At 39.4% G+C, this 21,127-nt stretch overlaps 3 protein-coding genes across 7 annotated transcripts in view; 2 read left to right on the top strand and 1 right to left on the bottom strand.

Annotated features, from left to right (window-relative positions):
• per2 (period circadian clock 2) overlaps nucleotides 1-6,347 on the top strand; it is a 35,306-nt gene extending 28,959 nt beyond the window's left edge. For 3 of the 5 annotated variants that reach the window (XM_042496993.1, XM_042496996.1, XM_042496992.1), the window contains 5 exons: nucleotides 705-821; nucleotides 2,544-2,754; nucleotides 2,864-3,071; nucleotides 3,737-3,887; nucleotides 4,131-6,347. In XM_042496993.1, coding sequence (XP_042352927.1) covers nucleotides 705-821; nucleotides 2,544-2,754; nucleotides 2,864-3,071; nucleotides 3,737-3,887; nucleotides 4,131-4,259 — 816 coding nt within the window. In that variant the 3' untranslated portion in view covers nucleotides 4,260-6,347. The remainder of the gene's footprint in view (nucleotides 1-704; nucleotides 822-2,543; nucleotides 2,755-2,863; nucleotides 3,072-3,736; nucleotides 3,888-4,130) is intronic. The other 2 variants (XM_042496994.1, XM_042496995.1) reach the window with 2 other exon arrangements.
• A 2,439-nt stretch (nucleotides 6,348-8,786) lies between these two features.
• On the bottom strand, nucleotides 8,787-10,878 carry hes6 (hes family bHLH transcription factor 6). Its single transcript, XM_042498303.1, has 4 exons — nucleotides 10,502-10,878; nucleotides 10,326-10,412; nucleotides 10,119-10,200; nucleotides 8,787-9,649 (listed from the first exon to the last, which is right to left on the bottom strand). Exons 1-4 carry the CDS (start codon nucleotides 10,574-10,576, stop codon nucleotides 9,237-9,239), a joined length of 657 nt encoding a protein of 218 aa, XP_042354237.1. The 5' UTR covers nucleotides 10,577-10,878; the 3' UTR covers nucleotides 8,787-9,236.
• A 2,861-nt stretch (nucleotides 10,879-13,739) lies between these two features.
• Nucleotides 13,740-19,919, top strand: itm2cb (integral membrane protein 2Cb). The gene is made up of 6 exons (XM_042498301.1): nucleotides 13,740-14,197; nucleotides 16,787-16,924; nucleotides 17,122-17,313; nucleotides 17,403-17,513; nucleotides 17,682-17,832; nucleotides 18,733-19,919. Exons 1-6 carry the CDS (start codon nucleotides 14,111-14,113, stop codon nucleotides 18,822-18,824), a joined length of 771 nt encoding a protein of 256 aa, XP_042354235.1. The 5' UTR covers nucleotides 13,740-14,110; the 3' UTR covers nucleotides 18,825-19,919.
• The last annotated feature ends 1,208 nt before the right edge of the window (nucleotides 19,920-21,127 follow it).

The raw sequence follows: 21,127 nt of genomic DNA, 5'->3' as shown, positions 1-21,127 counted from the left end.
AACTCAAAAAATAAAAACTTTTTAAAAAATGAAATAAAATAAAGGGGGAAACACTCAAAAATTCAAAATTATTAATAAAAAAAAGAAAGAACACCCATAAAAGTAAAAACTTGAAAAAACATAATAGAAAAAAACTTAAATGTTTATCAAAATAGTTGGCAATTTATTTTCTGTCATTTGACTGTTTGATTAATCAACTAATCATTGCAGCTGTACTTGTATAAACTGTTATTTAATTTATAACAAAACATCATAATTGATAAACTCTTGTGTTTTTTAATGCAAAAATCTTAATATGTAAAGTTCCTAAAACTGTCAGACAAAAGTAATGAAATAAAAAGTACAATAAAGTACACATACCTCAAATATGTACTTAAGTACAGTACTTGTGTAAATGTACTTAGTTACATTCCACCACTGAATATTCTTTAACTGTCACGATAAAATGTCGATGCCTCGCTGACATGTTTCATTGTGGGTTGTTTGAACTCCTGTTGGTGGGCTGTGGCATGTTTCCCTGAGACATTCATCCATATGTCTCTCAGCCATCGTCAGTGATCCTCCACATTATTCACAGTATTAAAGTGCACCTTTTTTCTTTACGATTGTATTGCTTTGCAATGTGTCAAGTCAGTCTAGACTCCTCAGATGAAATGTGGCCCAGGGTGTTAACACATGATGTTATTATCCCTTACACCCTTTAGCCGTCTCTCAGTCTCCTTGGTCCACCTGGACCCTTGTATTGCGAGGGCTCGCCCTGTGTCTGTGAGCGTTTTTCTTGGGATAAAGTGTGCTCTAGGCTGAGGGCTTGCAGCAAAGAGGTAGGCAAATCATCAGAAAACCTCCACACTTCTCCAATCCCATCCCTCCCTGATTCCATATGTCAATTATAACTGTAACATGATTTATGATAAGCTTTTTTTTTATCTTGCAATGTTCTTGTCTATCCAGTAAAATACTGATTTTAAGTAGAGCATGAGACTGAGAAAAGCCATAATCTGATGTGAAAAAATGACTTTAAAAATGTTAAAAGTTAAACTAAAACTTTGTTATAGTACACAGTTGTACTGAATGTATGACTCTGTGTGCACATATATGCGCTCCTTGATTTTGCATGCAAGACACAAACAGAGACTTCAGCCACACAGTTAGCATTAGCAGTGAAAACCAGTTTTAGTATCAAAAGGAAACCGGCAGCGTTGCCAGATGAGAAATGTTATGGTAACTATGGTAACAGAGGCGTAAAATTCTCATACTTTCAGGAAAATTATCCTTTGCAAGTCATAACCACAAGAATGAATAGGCGCAGTATTTTGCAAAAACACCTATTTGAATGACTTTTTGACCTGTCTCCAAATACCCAGACCACATGTCTCCATGATACGTGGAAGGGGGTATGAGTCCATTATTTCATCAGTCTGAATATTTACAATTGTAACAGCCTGCTCTTACAAAAATATATCACAAGACAACACAACTGAGAGTCGGTTTATATTCTGCATGAAGGGCAGAAGGGCTATAAGCTGAGCTAATTAAAAAGATACAGCATACCTTAGTGAGAAAGTTCAATCTCCGCTGACATTTCTGCTCGTGAGACGGCACTCACATCTACTCTGCTAAACAGCCTCATCCTCACAGTTAAAATAACTGACGAGCTAAAGAACAATGGCCCAGCAGCAGGGAGAAGACTACACTAAAACTGTCATAAAATAAGACTATTGTGTATTTATAATTGTTAAAAATTTTAAACAAAAACACAATACAGATAGAAAATCTCATTAAAAGTTTCTAAAAATACCAGGAAAACCCATCTCGCAGTTCTCATTTGTTCTGTACTGTTATTGTTATGCACTGAATATTAAATGAAATATCCCTAAAATATGTTCCTAAATCAGGTGTTGTCAGTTTGGTTGGCATATTAAGGTTGGCAACCTCTGGTCCAAAACGCGCACGATCGGCTGGAAAGAGGTCGGACGTAGAAACCAACTACTAATTTTTAACATCACACAGCAGTCAAACTATTGTAAATTATGGCACTTTTTGGCATTGTTGGTCGCACATCGTATAAAGGGCAGAATTATCGTACAAACATGATCATTATTATATATCTGGCAACGTTGCACAGTGGAAATATTTTTTTTGTCTCTTTTTTTTTAATAGATGTGACTGCAAACAAAAAAAATATTCTTCTGTTACACACGAGTAGTTTTTCCAAACTCTTAAATTTGTGGTACTTATCGATTTGCACTACTTTAAATCAGCTGCAGGCGGATCAGAATCGCAACTATGCTCGACCATATTGTGTAGCTGTGGTAATCACATGCTAACAGGTGATTGGTGAGACAACTTTCCAAGCTATTTTCATTGCTAATCGCAGAAATATACTCCCAGTTGAGTCTAAAAATACAGAGGCAGGATGCAACACGGCTGATGATACTGCACCCGCCTGTCTGATAAAGATGCAGGAGATACTGCAGTCTGCTGGCCCAAGCTGTTAAGTCAAGCTCCTCTTTAATCGCTTTCAAATGTTTTTGTTTTTGCAGGCGAGTTCACGTGGCGACGAGAATAACAGTGACGCCAACTCTTCATCCAGTGACATGCTGGACATTATTCTTCACGAGGACTCCGGCTCAGCCACCTCGGGGTCCATGGGTTCAGGGTCCAACGGCTGTGGAACTTCAGCCAGCGGGACGTCCAACAGCGGGACATCTAAGAGCAGGACGTCAGCAAGTGGGACCTCCGGCAGTGGAACAGGTCTGGACTTCAGGATGTGATGAGAACATGATTTTTGATCTTTCGTATTTTTTTTCAGTTAAAAAAAAGGTTTGAAAAGTATGACACTGTGCTCTTTGGGTTTTCTCAGGAAGCAACAACAGTAGTAAATACTTTGGCAGCGTGGACTCATCCCAGAACAGCCAAAAGGTCAAAGGTCACCTGAGCGTCAGCAAGGGAAGGCCCGTGGAGATAGAGCAGAGCGAACACTTCATCAAGTATGTACTGCAGGACCCGCTGTGGCTGCTCACTGCCAACACTGATGACAAGGTCATGATGACCTATCAGTTGCCCTCGCGGTGAGTCAGAGGACAGGAGCGTAGCCAGTAAGGAGTAGGATAAAAACTATTGTAAATCCTAAAAATGCTGTTCTCATTGTCTTACCACCTGCTGATCTAGACTATATTCACCTTTGCCAAGCCCTTTGTATGTTGTGCTGCTGCAGGAGGAGTGCATGGAGACTCAATACATTTCTAGAGAGAATGCAAAAGTTTTGCAAGAGGACCAGAGTTTTGCAGGGGACGCAAAAGTTTAACGAGAAAACACCAAATTGTTTATGTGTTTGTTCAGCCATCTATATTTTTGCCCACCCATGTCCCCTTAGAGGCTCTGAGCATTTGTGAGGGACAGCATGTATTAAAAATTAAAACTAGAGTCCTGAACTCTAAGCGTGATTGTTGCAGGGACCATTTGTCACCACTAGGCGGCACTGTTGCTCTAACACCGAGTCAGTAGAAATGAGGTGCCTGACTTTGAATTAGACTAGAGAACTTGTATGGTTGTGAATAGTTTCCATGACAAACACTTTAAAATCAAGCATTGTCTTGTTTATTCACTCTTCTGTGATTCTGCAACATTAAGAACATATTCAACCCTCTTTTTTTGCAAACTCTCAAAAATGTTAGTTAGATATTACTGTTGAGTATTAACTGTAGTTTGGTTTGTGTGTTTGCTTTGTCTGCAGTGACATCGAGAGAGTCCTCAGAGAAGACCGAGAGAAGCTGCGGCTGCTGCAGAAGAACCAGCCGCGCTTTTCAGAGGAGCAGAAGAAGGAGCTGATGGAGGTCCACCCCTGGATTAAGAAGGGCGGTCTGCCCAAGGCAATGGACATCAAGGTAGGAAAAGTTTCTTTTTCTTAAATTCTGCTCAGTTCATTTTAGTTCGGCTTTAATGTTGAATATCTGCAAGTCAAGATGGTTTTACAGTCTTGATTTACAGTATCTGCTGTTTAATTTTGGAAAAGAGGCTTTATGCTTGGTAGTTTGTTAAGTACATTACATCATGTTATATCGAACTAGTTAATGTAATATAAAGATTTAGACTTTCTCTCACCCTTTTGTTTTGTTTGTGCTGTTCAGGCGTGCTCCTGCTGTGCCGGCGCCTCAGAGGCAGCAGCAGACCTGGACATGGGTGAAACAGAGACGGGGGAGGTTGGCTGCCAGCGGAGGCCCACAGAGGAGACCTCAAACACTGTCGTCCTTTCCTAACAGGCCCTTTGCTCTTCACACAACATTCTTCAGTACTGTCTCTCGTCGTCTCTTTAGACGTCTGAGGAAAAACAGACTTTTGTGAATGTACGAGTGCCGAACTCTGTGAGTGTTAAGTCATTCGTGTCTGTGTAGCATTTCAGGAGAGGCAGAGCCCAAAAAGTGAAATGCAGCACGTGCTCATACACCATGCAGCACAGTGGAGGTCAAACATACACCAACAACGGCAGGAAGTGGCTCCGTGGTGTTCTGACTGTGGCGATAAATGAGTGAATTCAGCATTTTGTGACGTGATCTCCGAAGTTACAACACTGTGCAACGTCAGCATGCGGTGAGAACAGGTGGAGTTAAGTTTCAGTCACTCCTGTCATGCGTAACCATCCGGCACCAAACTAATGCACTTTGGGGGTGCACTGGAAGGAGAGGAAATACATGAGCAAGACTCCTGAACTTCGGCTCTGTTTGTCCTGAGTACTCGCCGGTGTTGTATTTAGTCACTGTGAGGAAAAAAAAGTGAACATTAGTGAGCAGGCGTGGACTCACCGGCAATCAATGACTGAAGGTTTTTTTACCACTTTCATCCCCACTGGGACACCACCTACAGTCAATATATTATTCTGTTTGTGAACATGAGCTACTCTTTCTCTCAAAGCCCAAAACTAGAGAAGCAAGACTCAAACTTGAAATGTCATCAGGTAAAAAGTTTGGTGCTGCTCTGTAGACAGTAGCTGCTTTTACCCCGCCTGTTCAAGGTGAGAATATCGCACTGTTATTCTGCCTCGCTGTCCTGTATAAAAAGTTAGATTGCAGAATGGGGAGACAGAGTTGTCTCGCTCCTAAGCCTACAGTGGAGGTAGCAACAATGACAAATTGACGTCTGGAGACAGCCAGCAGGACAAGACGTGACATTTCGGACACGTGCAATCCACTGGCGGGAGATTTTAAAAAGTAGTTAGAAGCAGTTAGCAGGTAACTCAAAGAAGAACAGCAACAGAAAATGTCCACAAATTAGGAAGACGATAAAGTCCAGATCAGCGATCATTTAACAGGGACATTAAATGATTGCTGTTGCCCTGTTTTCTATTGTTACTACTGAGAGAGCGCCTCTGGAGGGTATGTTATATGTCACATAAAAAAAATGACGTTTGAAACCTCTAAGTACACATGTTACTGATCCCCAGTGGTGATGGAGGTGGTGAAAACATTTGCACTGAGAAAAAGACAATCAGGTGAAACATATACTGTAAAACTGTATTTACCCACAAACCCATCGTGTTACATTGAGAAATGATCATTCATTTTTCGAGCCACCCGTGTCAAGTGTGAAGTGATGCATCTTAGCTATTTTTTTTAAATTCCACTCAGCATTTGTTTCAGTATCAGCTGTGAAACTTGCCTCATTCAAAAAAATCCTTTATTTAATGCACTTTGATGCTTGTGTGAATGCTGTCGTTGACTCTGAGCATACAGTTATATTTTTACATACAGTACTTGTGTATAAAGATGTTTGTGTTTTTAAGTTATTTATGGCAAATCCAGCTGAAAATGCAAAGCAGGACCAAGATTATTAATATTTACTGTAAATACTGTTTTAAAAAGTGTGAAATGAAAATTAAGACAACCCCACCTACACACACACACACACACACACACACACGAACTGGAAATGTTGTTTATGGTGGGTGGTAAATATAAAGTGAGGAGAATATTGATGTTTTCCACAGTTTTAAGAGTGTGTCACGTAACACTTGTGTGATGTTGCCCCTCATAAATATGGAGAGGAGCCTCCTGAGCATCCTGTGGAAGTGTCTGAAGCTCATTACCGTTTTGTGTGGTCACCTCAGAAGTGGAGGTTTAGGGTTATTGCACGGGTATAAAGCAGCTCAGACAGATGTCAAGAGGCTCGCCTTCACTTTGAAGCTCGTTTGTGTTCGGCAACTTGAACATTTCCTGAGTTTGTCATTTGTCTCTTCTGTTATTTGAAAAGACACTGACATCAATGCACCTTTTGTTTTATTTTCTCATTTTTAATGGTGAGCAACCTGTTATGTTTGTTAAATTTTATCTTAATAAAATAATTGACAACGATGTTAAGTGTGCGGTGAAATGTTTGCATCTGACATGTTTTTCCTGCATTCAGACAATCGGCGCATATTAGGCTGAAATGGACAAATACCTGAATCAACTGCATATGGAGTTGGACGACTCTGAGAAATCTTGCAGCAGATCGATGTTAGATTAATGGTTAGGAGGCAGCATATATTGATAACAACAAAAATAAAAACGCATGCGTTTTTTGTTCTCCATGCTGAAGTCGTGACATTCACCTTCTTGATGTAAATGTCTGAAACAAAAGCTGCTCCGGTGTCCTCCTCTGCAGACAGTCCGCGACTCAGCAGGCCGGATCAAAGCGACCTCTCTCCTGCGCCCCCCTCCTCCCTCCACCGTTCACACCTGGACAAAATTAACAAACCGCCCTCCTGCAGCGGTCATTTGCACCTCTAGAGACACGCAAATCCGGTTTGATCACCGCACAGATCTGAGCGGACTCTTATCAGGTTTGTCATCCTGCAATTTTCTTTCTTTCTTTCTGTAAAAACCCTTGTGGGAGTCATGTGGTGTGAAATCTGCAGTGGTGAAAGAAGTACTCAGGTCAGATGTTTAAGAAGCAGCTGAAGTACTACCACGATGCAGTTAGCTTTTTCATTTTGCAGAACATCCCCTTTTCAAAATTTTTAACCATTTACTATGTTACTGCGATATTGTTGTGGTTGATGCAGTTGAATGTAAGCACCAGTTTGTGGCTACTAAAGTCTCAATCTTTAAAGTAACAATGGGATGAATGTAGTCGAGTACAAAGTCATTTTTCCCTCTGAGATGTGAAGTTGATGTTTAAAGAAGCACAAAATTAAAGTATTTGAGGAAAGTAAGGTACAAGTAGCTGGTTGAAGTAATTTAAAAGAATACTTCATCAACAAAATGACCATTTGTGTATTAGTTATTCAAGCTGCTTTACCTTGAATTTGTGCAGAAAACTTTTTTTCACATCCCTCCACAGAAAACAGTGACTTCATTGACTGATTGGGGTCCACATTTAACAGCAAAACTATATCAAAGCATCCGTTTATAAACTCGCACAGAACTTAAGCAGTAAAATCTAATTCTCAATTAACCACTCGTATGCATATGTGTATGTACTTCCCAAACACATGTAGTTTTTTTGCTAAAATACATACAAAACGTAGTCATGGAGTCTGGTAATGTAGCTAAGTTTCACTTTTAGTTCCATTTCAAATAAGGTTTTTGTGAAAATCATGTTTTGGGGCATACTAAGCATATGACTGGATCTATGAGACTTGGCAGGAGTTGTGTGTGAGTTTGTTAATGTCTGTTTTTGATAGTTTTCCTGTTGTTAAACATAGTCCCAAATAAATCAATACATCTGTTGTTTTGTCTGCTTCTCTTCACATATCCAAGGTAAAATGTAATGATTAATCACTCAACAAATGTTCATTGTTGTGGGTGAACTATATATTTAAAATACTTAACATATTGTTGCAGTTTAATCTACAATAATGAATTGTCTGTTTTTGTTTGGACAATCTGTGAAGTAACTGATAAGTGTACTCTTCAGATAAATGCAATCGATGAAAACACATTTAAAGTGTAAGTACCTCAGACAGAATTGTACTTAACACTATTTGAGTACTTAGTTACTTTCCACCACAGTCAATATGTAATGCTAAGCAGGAGAAAAGATCTACTATAATCCCATGCTCACTGTATTAATCTTTTTCCTTGTCATTCCTCCAAGGATCCCTCTCAGCGTGGGTAACAACGTGTCACAAATGACACTTGGACATCACAGGAACAGCAGAGGAGCCATCTGACTACAGATGGATTAAAAGTGAGTTCAGGATTGCTTCTCTTTTCTTATTCATTTGTCGTTGAAGCAGCTGAAGGCGCAGAGGCAGAAAAGTGTCTCTGGCTCTCACCAGGACCACAGAGGTCATGTCTGAGGGCTCAGACACAAAGTTGAAGTGTCTGTGAATTAACATGGGACTTGATTTTACTGGTAGATTTGTAATACGTTTTATCAGTCATGTGCACTGACCTATTTGGCAAAATACCAGTTTTATTGCCCTGCATGAAAGCCACATAATATAGTATAGTATTTATGAAACTGTGCTTAACAGTGGCGGCCTTGTGAGTTAAAAACCCATTTCCATGACTGAGCAAGGTATTTGTTCCCATGTTATTCTAAAACTGTAGCATTAAAAAAAAGCTTAAGTCAAGTGGAGTTATAAAACCCATTTGCCAACTCCTCAACTAGGCCTATATAAGGAGTGAGTGGATTACTCATTTCACACCTCACAAATGCCTACGATGTGCTAAGGGATTTTGGAGAGACAGTGCACACAAATGGTCCACAATTGCAGAGTAATAACTAATATCATGCAAACAGCCGCGGGTGGGTGGATGGTGGGATCCTGGTGTGTGAAAACTGAAGAAGCTGCACAATCAGAATTTAAAAAGTCAAAAAGATATTTATTAAAAACTTAGGCGATCAGATGAGGTAGCCTCCTAAAAGTCACATATAAATACAAAGTTAAGACTTCCTAAATACAAAATAATTTACATACGACTAACTTCTAGTGGGACAGCTATCTTCTATACAGCCCAGTCATATTCAACAAGTAAATATTTACAATTGCAATTACCCCTTCACTGAAGGCAGGCCGATACGCATCAAAATGAATACCCTAAAAGTCTCTGACCTCTGCAAAACAGATTTACTTACATTTTATTTATTAAATACATTTTAGCTTAATTGCAGTTCACCAATAATTACACAAAGAGCTTCTCAGATACCTTTTTAACAAGTTTCAGCAGTGTTGTTGCCATGCACTGAGGCCTACCCCACAAACACAAAGCATTAAATCAACTAAAATATGCTATTATTTTATTTATATTGATCTACCAGGGTCTCCACATTAATTTGGAGTAAGTTAAGTTTAACACATCCTGGCTGTCAGCCTCCTCTGAGGAAGAAACGTGACTTTGCTCCGAGTCAGTGTCATCCAGGTCAGAGCAGAGGTCATCGGTGGAGGAGGAGGGGGCCGGGGACACCATAGCCGAATACATGCTCTCAAACACGGGCCAAGTGCTGCTGTTACCGCCGGGGGACTCCGCCACCGCGTCCGGGAGCATCACCCGGAGGCGGTCCTCGTCGTTCAGGGGCATGCTCTCCAGGAGGTGGTTCAACAGCTCCGCGGCCACTGTTGGGTCAATCCCGGGGCAGCTGGATACAAAAGTGTGGACGTCGTGCATACACTGGATGTAGCCCGCGGCAAACCGCTCACAGGCCTCCCGGTTCACGGTGTCCACTTCTGCGGGAACACGAAACAAACCGACGGTTAGCTGTGAGGTTAGCAGCCACCAACGGTCAGACCGGGCTCTCTGCTCTGATTGGCTGTGGGCTCTCAGCTCACGCGCACCTGTGGCCGCAGCACAGTCAATTAGAGTATTAATGCGCCGACCGTTAAATTTGAATTTATAAAGTTAGTTTTAGAGAAATATAGGACTATCGTTCGACGGAAATATAACATGTAGGCTAATTTGTGCGCTAGTTTAAGCTCGTTTTTGGTAAAACGTTTGATATTTAGTGAACCCTTGCGTAGGCGTACTCTAAAGTTAACTAAATTAATTTACAAGTTGGTTTTAAGGAACTGTATTCTTCGGCAGAAGATTAACATGTAAGTATCATGCTAGTTCATGTTAATACATTTTGCTTAAAAGTTATATATTAAGCGAGTTCTACCTTAAAGGCATACTTTCACGTAAATACAGGTTACAAACCTTGTGCCCGGTTTTGCAGGATGTTCTCGACCCGTTTCACTGTCATCTCCAGCACTTCGGCATTCTCCATCTTTGATTGTAACTGCAGCGGGTGACACAAGAAAACGTAAGCAACAACCGGTAACACAAGCTAGCTACACAAACACACTTTTTAAGTTAATTTTTACGGTTAAACACCACATAAAGGTACAAAAATATATGTCTTACGTCCGCATCCGCCATGAGCACTCTGAGTTCTTGTAAACTTTCATTGATACGAGCTCTTCTTTTCTTCTCGACCAGAGGTTTCCTCATCTGCCAAATTAAGTGAGGACAATAGAGTTGCTTAGTCCGTCAGCAGCCAAGTTAAAACAGACATATTAAGTGCTTTTAAAGGCCCTTACCTTTCTGTCAGATTGAATTCCGCTGCAGTTATCACCTCGGTCCGTGCCGTTTGTGTTGTTACGGATGGGGGCCATGTTAAGTTTAACCCAGGCGCTGCCACTGGACTGGAGGTTGGCGTGTAAATCCAGAGAGCCGTTACAGCTTGTCAATGGGACAGATGGCCGGGTGATCCCAGCGGCCGACAAAGCTTTCAGAGGGACTGGGCTCCTCAGTGCTGCTCGGAGGGGGCAAGGACTAGGTATATATGACGATTCATTTACATGTGAATGGGAGAAACCGGCTACGAGAGCTAGACACAGCGAGGGCGCGCAACGCTCGTACCCGCCAATCAACTTTGATGTAGCCTGTATAACTGGGTTTTGTTCAGGCGAGGCCACTAAAGTCAGATCATCAAATAACCACAGAGAACAAAATCTAAGACAATTTTTGCTGTTTTTTAGGTCATTTAAAAGGAGGGAATCAACAAGAAATAATTGCTATGTCCCACAGGGACACCAAAAAGCTTCCACTAAGGGACTGTGCTTTATTTATCACAGGACGTGTGTGGCTGGGGTGTAACTTTAGTCCTTTTTACACAGAGATCACGCTAGTACGGTGGAGTTTTAGGGCCACATTGAGGGGGGGGGGAACTTTTGAGACTTTGAGAATAAAGTTGTAATATTATGAGAAAAAAAAGTAATATTACGAAAATAAGCTCTTAGTTTTACGAGAAAAAAGTTGTAATTTTATCTGAGTAAAGTTGTGTTTTTAAAAGAAATGGGAATTACATTAATAATACAAATATGTTTATTTTTCTGTAATGTAAACGTACAGCAAACTATAAAGCTGGTGAGACCTACTACTATTCCCATGTCATGCAGTGACACACAGACAGCAGGTAACCTGTTGACCTTTGTTTTGTGGTTGTGATACTTTTTTCTCATAATATTACGTCTTTGTTCTCAAAATTCTGACTTTATTATAATAATATTGTTACTTTATTTTCAAAATCTAACTTTTTTTTGTCTCTAACATGGCCCTAATCCTTAGTTTTACTAAAGGGATTGCTCTGAGTCCCCTCTTGTTCACCCAGACACTAACAACAGCAGCATCATTCAGCTTCAGTGTGTGATTATAGACAGCATCGCAGAATCAAAAGAGGGTTGATGAGTGTGACATTTAACAAAACAGCGTCGGCCTCTCGTGTGACATATAGCATAACATTGGCAGCCCTTTCTATACAATAGCAATAGCATAACATGGCAATAACAATCATTTACGGTCTCTGTTATATAGTGGCTGATCTCATCCTCTGCTCGGAGGATAAGGAGCTCCTGGACCTTCTAAGGCATCAAATTAAGTTGGTCATGATAGCTCTTGTCTCCAAATTCAGTCTGAAAGTTCACACAGATTAAAAATAGAAACTTGTAAAATAAAATTAAGCAGAATTTGGTGGTGGTCGTCAGTTTTAAACAAATAAAATAGGCCTAACGGAAATACACAGAGCATTATTCTTGGTTATAAATGCATTATAACCATTCTAGATTGCTTTCAAAACAAAACATAGCCAGTCCTTTACATGGGTTATTTTCAGTCCATCAAGCTTCTCTTGCAGCACTTCAACATTAACCCTTTACCGTTAACGTTCCTGAGCACTCTCTTTCAGTGTGTGTCACCCATTCAAGGCCATATATCAGTTAATACTCACATTGCATCATTAGTCAGCTTGGCCTATTTAATGTTTGATTGTGAGCCATCAATCAGCCTATGAGGACTACGCCAGTGCTCCACTCCCTCTGTAAAAAAAAAAAAGAAAAAAAAAAGCTAATGTGAATTGGACGATATGAGCCATTTATCAAGTGCAGTACTCTCATGTGTAAAGAGTGCAAAGAGCCCTCTTGAAATGAGCAAGCAGCCTGAAATAGTGCTGGCAGGGAAAGAGATCATCCCTGCGTTTTGAGGGTTTTATGACATGTTTCTATTCCTCATTGTAGTAAAAACTGTAGCTTTTCAGACATTTTTTTGGTTGTAAATTTCCTAAGTAATGACAATTATAACACACTGTTTATTGCCTGTAGTGAATTATACGGACACACAGCCATGGCTGTTCCCATAGGGTGATGAGAGCTGTGTGCTCGTCTGCAGATCTGCATGTGTTGTGTAATTTGCATCTTGAGTGATATGCAACACTACATGTAGTTTCATTTGAAGTGATCAACTGCTACAACTTTACTGTGTGAGTACACTGCTGATAGTCTGGATGCTGGGTGATAAGAAGGAAGCTTTTAGTTGGTTTGGTTAATGAAAAAAAGGATTAATTATGCCTGATCATTTGACCATGACAGAATTTTGCTCATGAAATTTGACATTAGCGTATAGTTTATAAGATAATTCTTATCTAAAATACCCCAAATCGTAAGCACAGTGAAACTATTTTATAAATGTAGAATTTGTGTTATGCTTCTCTTAAAGGTTTCATAGAATTACATTGCATTACGCTATATATTAACCCCTTGAAACCTAGAGCATTCCCCCTTTTCTTGTGCTGCTCTCAGACTCCTTTCACAAGCATTTAAACCTGTGAGCAAATTCGTGCATTGTCTGTCATTTCTGGACTTCTGTAAAATGTCAAGGGGGAAAAAAAGCAGGGGAAAAACTATATTCATTATTGTCATAACTACATAAGATGTTACAGACCTTTGAGCATTTGAGCAAATTGGTTCTATTTCAGTCAAAACATGGGGAAAAAGTCAATAACTTTGTAGGAAATGTTCCTCAAATTACAAGAAATTTGTAGATTTAGAATTTTTAAAAAAAGCTTGAGTAAAAAGCCAGGGGGAAACTATATTCATAATTATCATAAGTATTTTTTCTTTGCTCAATACCTTCCTCCCATGGCTTTGAAAGAACTCAAGCCAATTTACTCAGGTTTGAAATGGTTAAACTATACATTAAAAACCCAAAACAAGATGCACATTGTATTCTGGCACACATTGTACAGAACACAGTGTGCTGTCTTGTACATTGCTGTACGCATTATATGCTTTGCTGATGCTCTTGTGCAAAAAGTTATTATTATGATCATTATTATTATCAGTTGTAGTGACCTGGAGCTAACTTTATTGCAGCCTAGTAGCTGGTTGAGACTTTGAAACATCCCTACATTTCCGGATGATAGTGTTAAGAACACGGTTGAGAACATGGTTGAGAAGAGGAGATGCAGCTTTAAATAAAATGCGGAAAGCAATACCATATCGGGCACTTGCCTTCAGAATCATGGCACAATGTAGTTTAATATCAATAACAGGGACATTAAAATGCGATCTTTTTTTCTAAAGATGTTCAAACATTTGGGTATATGTATCTCTATGCCAAAGAGCCCACAAAAAGTATATTTCGTGTTAAATTTAAACGTCGCAGCCGGACTTGGACTCTTATTTTGACAGCGGCGAGGCGGCTTTTCCTTGAGACCCACACAGTGCTTGTTCGTCAGAGAAGACGCTCTTCTGAGGTCACTGAGTCCCGGGGGCGAGCCTGCTCCGCTGGTATATAATCTTCCCGGCTCGGTTGATGAAACCAGCTCACTTAAACCAGCTAACGAAACAAAGAAAACACACACCGAAAAAAACATGGTGAAGATCACTTTCCAGCCAGTTTCGGCGCAGAAGCCTGAAAAAGAGATCGATGGAGACAAGATCATTATACCTCAGGCTCACGTGAGTTTGCACACTTTGTTATTCTTTGTTTTTGTGTTGTAGCATTTGTCTTGTGTCTAGCATCAGTACTCCTTTTGCAAAGCAGGTTAGCGGTAATCTGTTTGTTCTCAGCTGTAGTGATTGATTTTTCTGTCTATGCATCATCATGTCACTTCATGGGATTTTATTAAATTACTGGTAATCGATGATCTATTGTGCAAACAACGTTATATCTAAACAACATATGATTCTATATTCTTAAAATAACATACTGCAATTATGTTTTTTGATGCAATTATGTTTTTATGCAATTTAATGTTTGAAAATCCAAATGTACTGCAGTTTATAATATGGCTTTTGCTGGTGCAATTACTGTAGGGCACTATTTCTGACAACAAAAGATTATTGCTTAATGCTTATTGAGCTATAATATTATATTAATAAGACCCATAGCTGCAGGCCATCCCAGCCTGGGGATGTTGACATTACGTCACCTTGTTTGGCCACCGCGAGGACACACTGCAGATGGCTGACCTGTGATTGTGCCTTCTGCAGCATATGTCAACATTAGTTTAAATGCATCTAATGTAGATGTAATATGAGTCCGTAGGTATGCATAATATAAAAGTTAAATATTCCCCCCTTTTCAATATAAGCGTGCAAATAGTCTCAATTTCTCCGCTGTTTTTGTCGAAATGAGAAAATAACAGAGCTGTTAGTTGCGGTCACTGCACCAGTCAGTGACGTCACGAGGTGTTATACCACGTGGATCCTGCAGGTAGCGCCTGACAGTGTAATAGAGGTGCCAGGATCAATGTGTGTAGTTTCTAAACAGTGGGCACCATCTAAAGGTAGCTTAGCTTTTTATATCTCTAAACTGGGATCATAAAAATTCAGGAGTTAAAATTGCCATAATTATGGACTAATACTCTTTTATTTATAGTTTTAGCTACATGTCCTATGAATAGGATCTGGGTGTGGTTATGTGGTAGATTTGATTTAATTTGTTTGTCATTGTGTTAATAGCAACTGCTGCCTTGAAACTTGCCTGCAACTAGGGATGCAGTGATATGAAATTTGACTGTTATCATACCATGTATGTTTTAGATTTTGAAAAAAAAAAAATAAAAAAAAGCAACTGGATGGAGAATCTCACTTATATTTTAGATACTTTCTGAATGGAGACTTTTTACATAAACTAAACAAAAATTAGTTTCAAGTTTCAATTATAGTAGGCTAATGAAATGTTTGTTCTGTTATAAATTCTTTATGGGTCATTCTAACTGATAATCATTCTGTAATATCATGATACTGTGAAACTGCAATATTTTGTGAGACGTTATCGTACCTTGAAAATTAACCATTGCAATCCTACCTGCAACATCGCAGATCTCACGTCCGAAGTTTTCAGACTCAAATTCTCTAACAGGGCTTAGCTGGTTTTATAATATTTTGAACAAAGCAAAACTGTGCTTTAAAGTAGATAGATAGATAGACAGATAGATAGATAGATAGATAGTCATATCTATCAAATTCTATCTAGAGTTGTGTATAGTGCACATGATATTTTCTAAAGATTTGTCTGATCTCTGAGTTGGGATTGTAGAATGGCTTAAACCTGAACTAAAATAGGCTTGTCACAATAAGTCCAGCTTTTCTTAGCCTCCTCTCTGGACTTCTTCCCAGGAGTTTAACATAATTAGATATCTGGCACACAATAGGTGTAAGCCTGGATTAGTCTCATCCTTATTTCCCAACACACTATACACAATGAGTACCCCTCGCTGACGCAAAAGCATCACCTCTGCAAATAATTATTTTTCACCCATTTGTTACGTCAGCAGAAGAATAAGACATGAGCTGAAAGCCTGTGTGGATTCTGGTTGGCTGCGACAGTAGGCTAGGCGTCAGAGCCAATGTGTGTAGATCTATTAATACGACCGCCTCTGCTGAGGGGCTCCTCCACGCAATTCTTCTCGACTCGACTCCTACTTAGGGCGCAAGGGAACTAACAAATATGGAGCGTGGAAGTAGGCCTCCAAGAATAGACCCAGACGGCCACGTGCCAACGTCTTCGTCAGTGCCTGGCACAATCTCTTCTCCCTGCTTCCGCTCTCCATAGCAACTGTAGTAGGGAGAGGCAGCAGCAGATTGACTGAGAGACTGTGGGAGGGCATCTGGCATGCCTCATACCACTCCGTCTTACGTCTACTAGATCTACTCGCCTTACTGACGACGTTACAAGCATCTCTTGGCAAAATTAACTGTAACGATTTTGTACAAATTATGGCAGTGTGACAGGAGGTTTTGCCTGCTGATACTCCATCATAGAACTGAATATGATTAATTCCAGGTTAACTGCTAAACTACAATCTCAAGACTTCTCCCAAATCATCTCCTTAAATAGCTTAAATGAAAAAGAGGTCACATTTTTTAAGTATTTTGTTGTTGTGTTTAGTTAAAACGTAGTTGCTTCATCTTCTTTGTATATGTGTGCACATATTTTTGTGTTATTAAAAAACTCCTTCAAAATATTCAAAATAACAAAATCACTTGGCTGACTTTTCCTCGTCAACTTGTCCTCTAACCGAACTTCTTTTCTCTCTACAGGAGCAGCTGGTTCTTCCTGTCAGGCCCAAGAAACCTTTTCCAACAGGCCTCTGCTGCCTCACCTTTGGGCTGGTGGTCTTTATGTCAGGACTGGTTCTGGCCTCTATCTACGTCTATCGCTACTACTTCATACCTCAGGTAACTGAATAATGCAGAGTTGTGCATTTTCTAAATACATATATTTTCTAAATTTTTAAATTGTATCCATAGTATTTTTGTACAAAGCCTTTTGTCTGTTTTTATGCTATGGATCTTGCTCTGTGTCCTTAATGAAGTCACTATTATTACATTATAGCTGTCACATGCTAAATCACGCTCTGTTTGCGCCCCATTAGCAGATCCCAGAAGACAGCTTGTTCCACTGTCGGGTCATCTACGAGGACTCTGTGTACGCTCCACTGAGGGGCCGGCAAGAACTTGAGGAGAATGTGGGCATCTATCTTGATGATAACTACGAGCAGATCAGTGTACCTGTGCCACACTTTGGAGGCAGCGACCCCGCCGATATCATCCACGACTTTCAGAGGGTAGGTTAATGCATATGTTCACTGGTTTGCTCTCATTACACGTTCTTGTTGAAGTGTTAGGTTTTTACCCTTTTTTTATTTGATTCCAGGGCCTCACAGCTTATCACGACATTGCTTTGGACAAATGCTACATCACTGAGCTAAACACAACCTTGGTGATGCCTCCACGGAACCTGTGGGAACTGCTCGTAAATGTCAAGGTGAGGCACTCCCTACATTCGCTGCTGATGTCACTGGTGTTGTAAAAGCATTGTTAGAGATGAATATCTGTCAGAGAGATAAAAGTGGAGTGTATTCTCCTCTTCCGGTTAAGTGTTCCTCCCACAGACTGAGCAGCTGAGTGATTCATTTGTATTTTTTTGCCACAGAGAGGGACGTACCTTCCTCAGACTTACATCATCCAGGAAGAGATGATGGTGACAGGGAGGGTGAGGAACATGAGGCAGCTGGGCCCGTTCATTCACAGGCTCTGCTACGGCAAAGAAACCTACCGCCTCAGACGCCGTAACCAGCGCAGACGTGAGTGCACCCCTCTTTTCCCAATATGAGATGCTAAATGATGAGTGATGTGTTACTTCCACTAATTTATCTCCCTTTTTACACCAACCATGGTGAGATGCTGAGAAATATAACCAGATCCAAATAGAGGCTTCCTAGTGAATATTTCAGACACTGTGTCTGCTGCTTAAAATCCTCCTCTAACAGCTCGGTAGCCTGATCATCATTGCAGTGTTTATATGTGGGCGCAGCCTGGGAACTTCCTGCTTACTGAGTCACTGGTAATGCCGTGGACACATCCACACACTTTGGAGGAGGTAGTGATGCGCTCCGGTGATATCTCTGCCGTTGCTGCCTTTGATTGGCGTGAGAGTTATTGATGCAAGGAACTTCCACTGAGTACATATATGGATGTGGTTTACAGGGATCCCCACTGCTAATGCAATTAGACACCAATAGCAGTAGAAATATGACCACTGACTCTGATTACTTATAAGTCAAAGCTAAAAACTCCTTTTTTAAACTGCCTACTCTACCCAGTAATAACTGCAAAATTATTTTAAACTTGATTTTAAATCAATTAAAGTCCAGCTAAAGCGATGATTAAAATGTGTTCTGAGTTTGTCACATCACAGAAAGATGTGTTATTAAACACCTGATCAAATTTAAATGACCAAAAAAATTGCCAAGCATGTGAAAGAAGGTCTCAAAATCATGAAAAAATGCACAGTATTCTCTGATCTGAAACAGTCGGGGTGTGTCCTTTAATGTTTTTTATATTTTATTTTTTATATTTTATTTCTCTGTGAAGCACTTTAAATGGCCCTGCTGTATGAAATGTGCTACAAAAATAAAGCTGCCTTGCCTTTGCCACTTTCAGCACTGAACAGATTATCTCATGCATGTTCTTTTCTCTTGCAGGTATCGACAGGCGCGAGACAAAGAAGTGCCACAGCATTCGTCACTTCGAGAACACTTTTGTGGTTGAGACCGTCATCTGTGACAGGGTCTGAATCTGGGGCGGAAATCACAGCCATCCAACTCTGAAGCCAATTTCAAACCATACCTCTTGAATTATTTAGGCTTTTAACTGCACTTTAAGAGCAAGTTGTTTGTCCAACAGTTTTAGTTTTAATGTTTTCTCAAGTTGGAAATGCTCTTTTATTGTTCATGTACAATGTTAATGTCTTTTTTAATTCAGTCTGTATATTTAAAAGATGTTATAAATGTGTTTGAATATATCTGTGGCTTGTCAAGCTGTGCATAAGATGTTCATGTCTGTCAGTTAATGTGATACTTACATCAGAAAAAGACCTGATTTTATTTTAGTGTTGTCCTTATTGTTATTTAGTGACAGTGCACTGTGAGTGATAGTGAGGAAACTTGGAAGCTGCTTGCATGGTGCACTCATGTTAATATTTGTTTCTTTTGTTTTGAATGTCAGAAAATTGCAAAACATACCTCATGTAGTTTAGATGTTTCTTTGCTGGTTTGTATCATTAATGAATGGTGTATATACTTTTGATTGTTCCTAAGCAATATATACTGTAAATTGATTTTCCTTTGGACTTCATATTGTTACATGCATAGATTTGTATCTTAAATCGACTCGTTTGGATTTCTTTATGGTTCGTCTCAATTTCCTTTGGTATCAAACTTTACTACTCCTTGGATAAAATGGCTTTAGACTGTAATTAGTAGCAGCGCTTTAGAATGACATGAAGGAACCAAAGTCAGCTATGCTATCTTAATGTTAAGGATTTATGAAATATTAGAATGTTTTTTGGTTAGATCACTTACTGTAGATGATATCAAAGGCTAAAACTTATTTCGTCTTGCTCTTCCTCCTCTTCATTTGGATTTGCCTGTTGTCTTTAGCTCTCACCAGTTCCCAATTTTTCCTATCTTGGCATTATACTCTCCACAATGTTAATTTGTCCCAATTAAAAAAAAAAAAAAAGATTTCGGGTGTCTTTCTAATGTACAACCTGGAGCAAATAAGTCTCTGTTGAGAGAGAGACCTGTGATATGTGCTCATATTTCATTTTGTTGTACAGTCAATTTTTCTTGTAATATCTTGCTGCTTTAAGAATAAATAATCAAACTTTTTTTGTATGCTTGAATGATCATCAGAAACAGTTTAAGTAAATTATACACATCACGAGTCTGCAAATTATGGGGTAGAATAATTGGATATTGTGCTAACAATATTCCAGTGTGTAAACATGGTAGAGAGGCAGCTGGTGTTTAAGAAGACTATCACCGTCAGACAGGATGTAACTGAGACAAACACAAAGCTCTAATCAGTTCAGATTCTGTGCAACATGTATTTGAATGGCTGCCTCAAATCTGATTTTCTATAGAACATAAAATTGCAGCGTCAGTGTGATAATTATGACACACATCACAAAATGAATATGTTGTTGTTAGCTTTAGTTCACTTTAAAATGGAAGATGGAAGTTTGTTTTCAAAAGTGATGTTATGCAAAAGAAAAGTTGACTTAAACGGCTAAATTGATCCACTTGTCATGTCATAATACAAATGCAAACTTGAAGTTTCAAAACAGACATTAGCCTTAGAAGTAACATTTATGGTTTTAAAAATACAAACACAAATAGGTCAACAAGATTGACATTACCCAACTGTCAAGGGCCTTGAAATGAAAGAGTTTTTAATTTTTACATTGACAGTTTTTGTCTTGGCTTACTTTATTTTACAGACCAGTTGCGCAGAAAAACATGGAAAATTAAAACAAAAAACTGAATTGTGCACAAACAAATACAACTTTGAATCTTAACAAAGGGAAGGCATGTGCAAAACGAAAGTATCGAGACACAAGTAATGCAAGTAGATAAAACTTTCATATTTTGTTTCTGGTTTTAGAAACATGTTTTTCTGTACAATAAAAACAGTATTATCTCTGTCACCCTCCCACATGCAACAAAACCCTATACAATATGACATGGTTGTGACTAAAAAGGAATATTTCACCTCTGTAAAACTGAGTATGTGCCTTCTATTAAGCAGAAATTACTAAATTTGTTACACATGGAGCAAGTTCAATACAGTTCTTTATTCTCAGCAATCTTTGATAAAACATGACAACCATTTCTATCTTATTTATCAAGAATGGCCTAAAGCGTTTGTGTGTATGTAGGTGTATATTCACTTGTGGATATAGGTTTGTACATTCAGCATGTGTGTACACTATTTATATATCTCATTTTGGAGACATTCACTCTGTGGTTGGTGCTGCCTCTTCTACTTATCATACTGCCTATAAGAGCGTGTTTTTGTTGGGAGGTTGGTGACTCC

This window comes from Plectropomus leopardus, chromosome 12 (assembly GCF_008729295.1).
Source record: "Plectropomus leopardus isolate mb chromosome 12, YSFRI_Pleo_2.0, whole genome shotgun sequence".
In the NCBI taxonomy this organism is placed as follows: Eukaryota; Metazoa; Chordata; class Actinopteri; order Perciformes; family Serranidae; genus Plectropomus; species Plectropomus leopardus.
This window is presented reverse-complemented; position numbering and strand designations above follow the sequence as displayed.

Excerpts from the sequence above, each read along its gene's own strand:
- hes6 (XM_042498303.1), bottom strand. The coding sequence starts at position 10,576 with ATGGCCCCCATCCGTAACAACACAAACGGCACGGACCGAGGTGATAAC. Across the intron at positions 10,413-10,501 it reads GAATTCAATCTGACAGAAAG|ATGAGGAAACCTCTGGTCGA; the intron begins GTAAGGGCCTTT and ends TTAATTTGGCAG. Across the intron at positions 9,650-10,118 it reads CCTGCAAAACCGGGCACAAG|AAGTGGACACCGTGAACCGG; the intron begins GTTTGTAACCTG and ends GTGTTCCCGCAG.
- itm2cb (XM_042498301.1), top strand. The coding sequence starts at position 14,111 with ATGGTGAAGATCACTTTCCAGCCAGTTTCGGCGCAGAAGCCTGAAAAA. Across the intron at positions 16,925-17,121 it reads GCTACTACTTCATACCTCAG|CAGATCCCAGAAGACAGCTT; the intron begins GTAACTGAATAA and ends GCGCCCCATTAG. Across the intron at positions 17,514-17,681 it reads AACTGCTCGTAAATGTCAAG|AGAGGGACGTACCTTCCTCA; the intron begins GTGAGGCACTCC and ends TTTTTGCCACAG.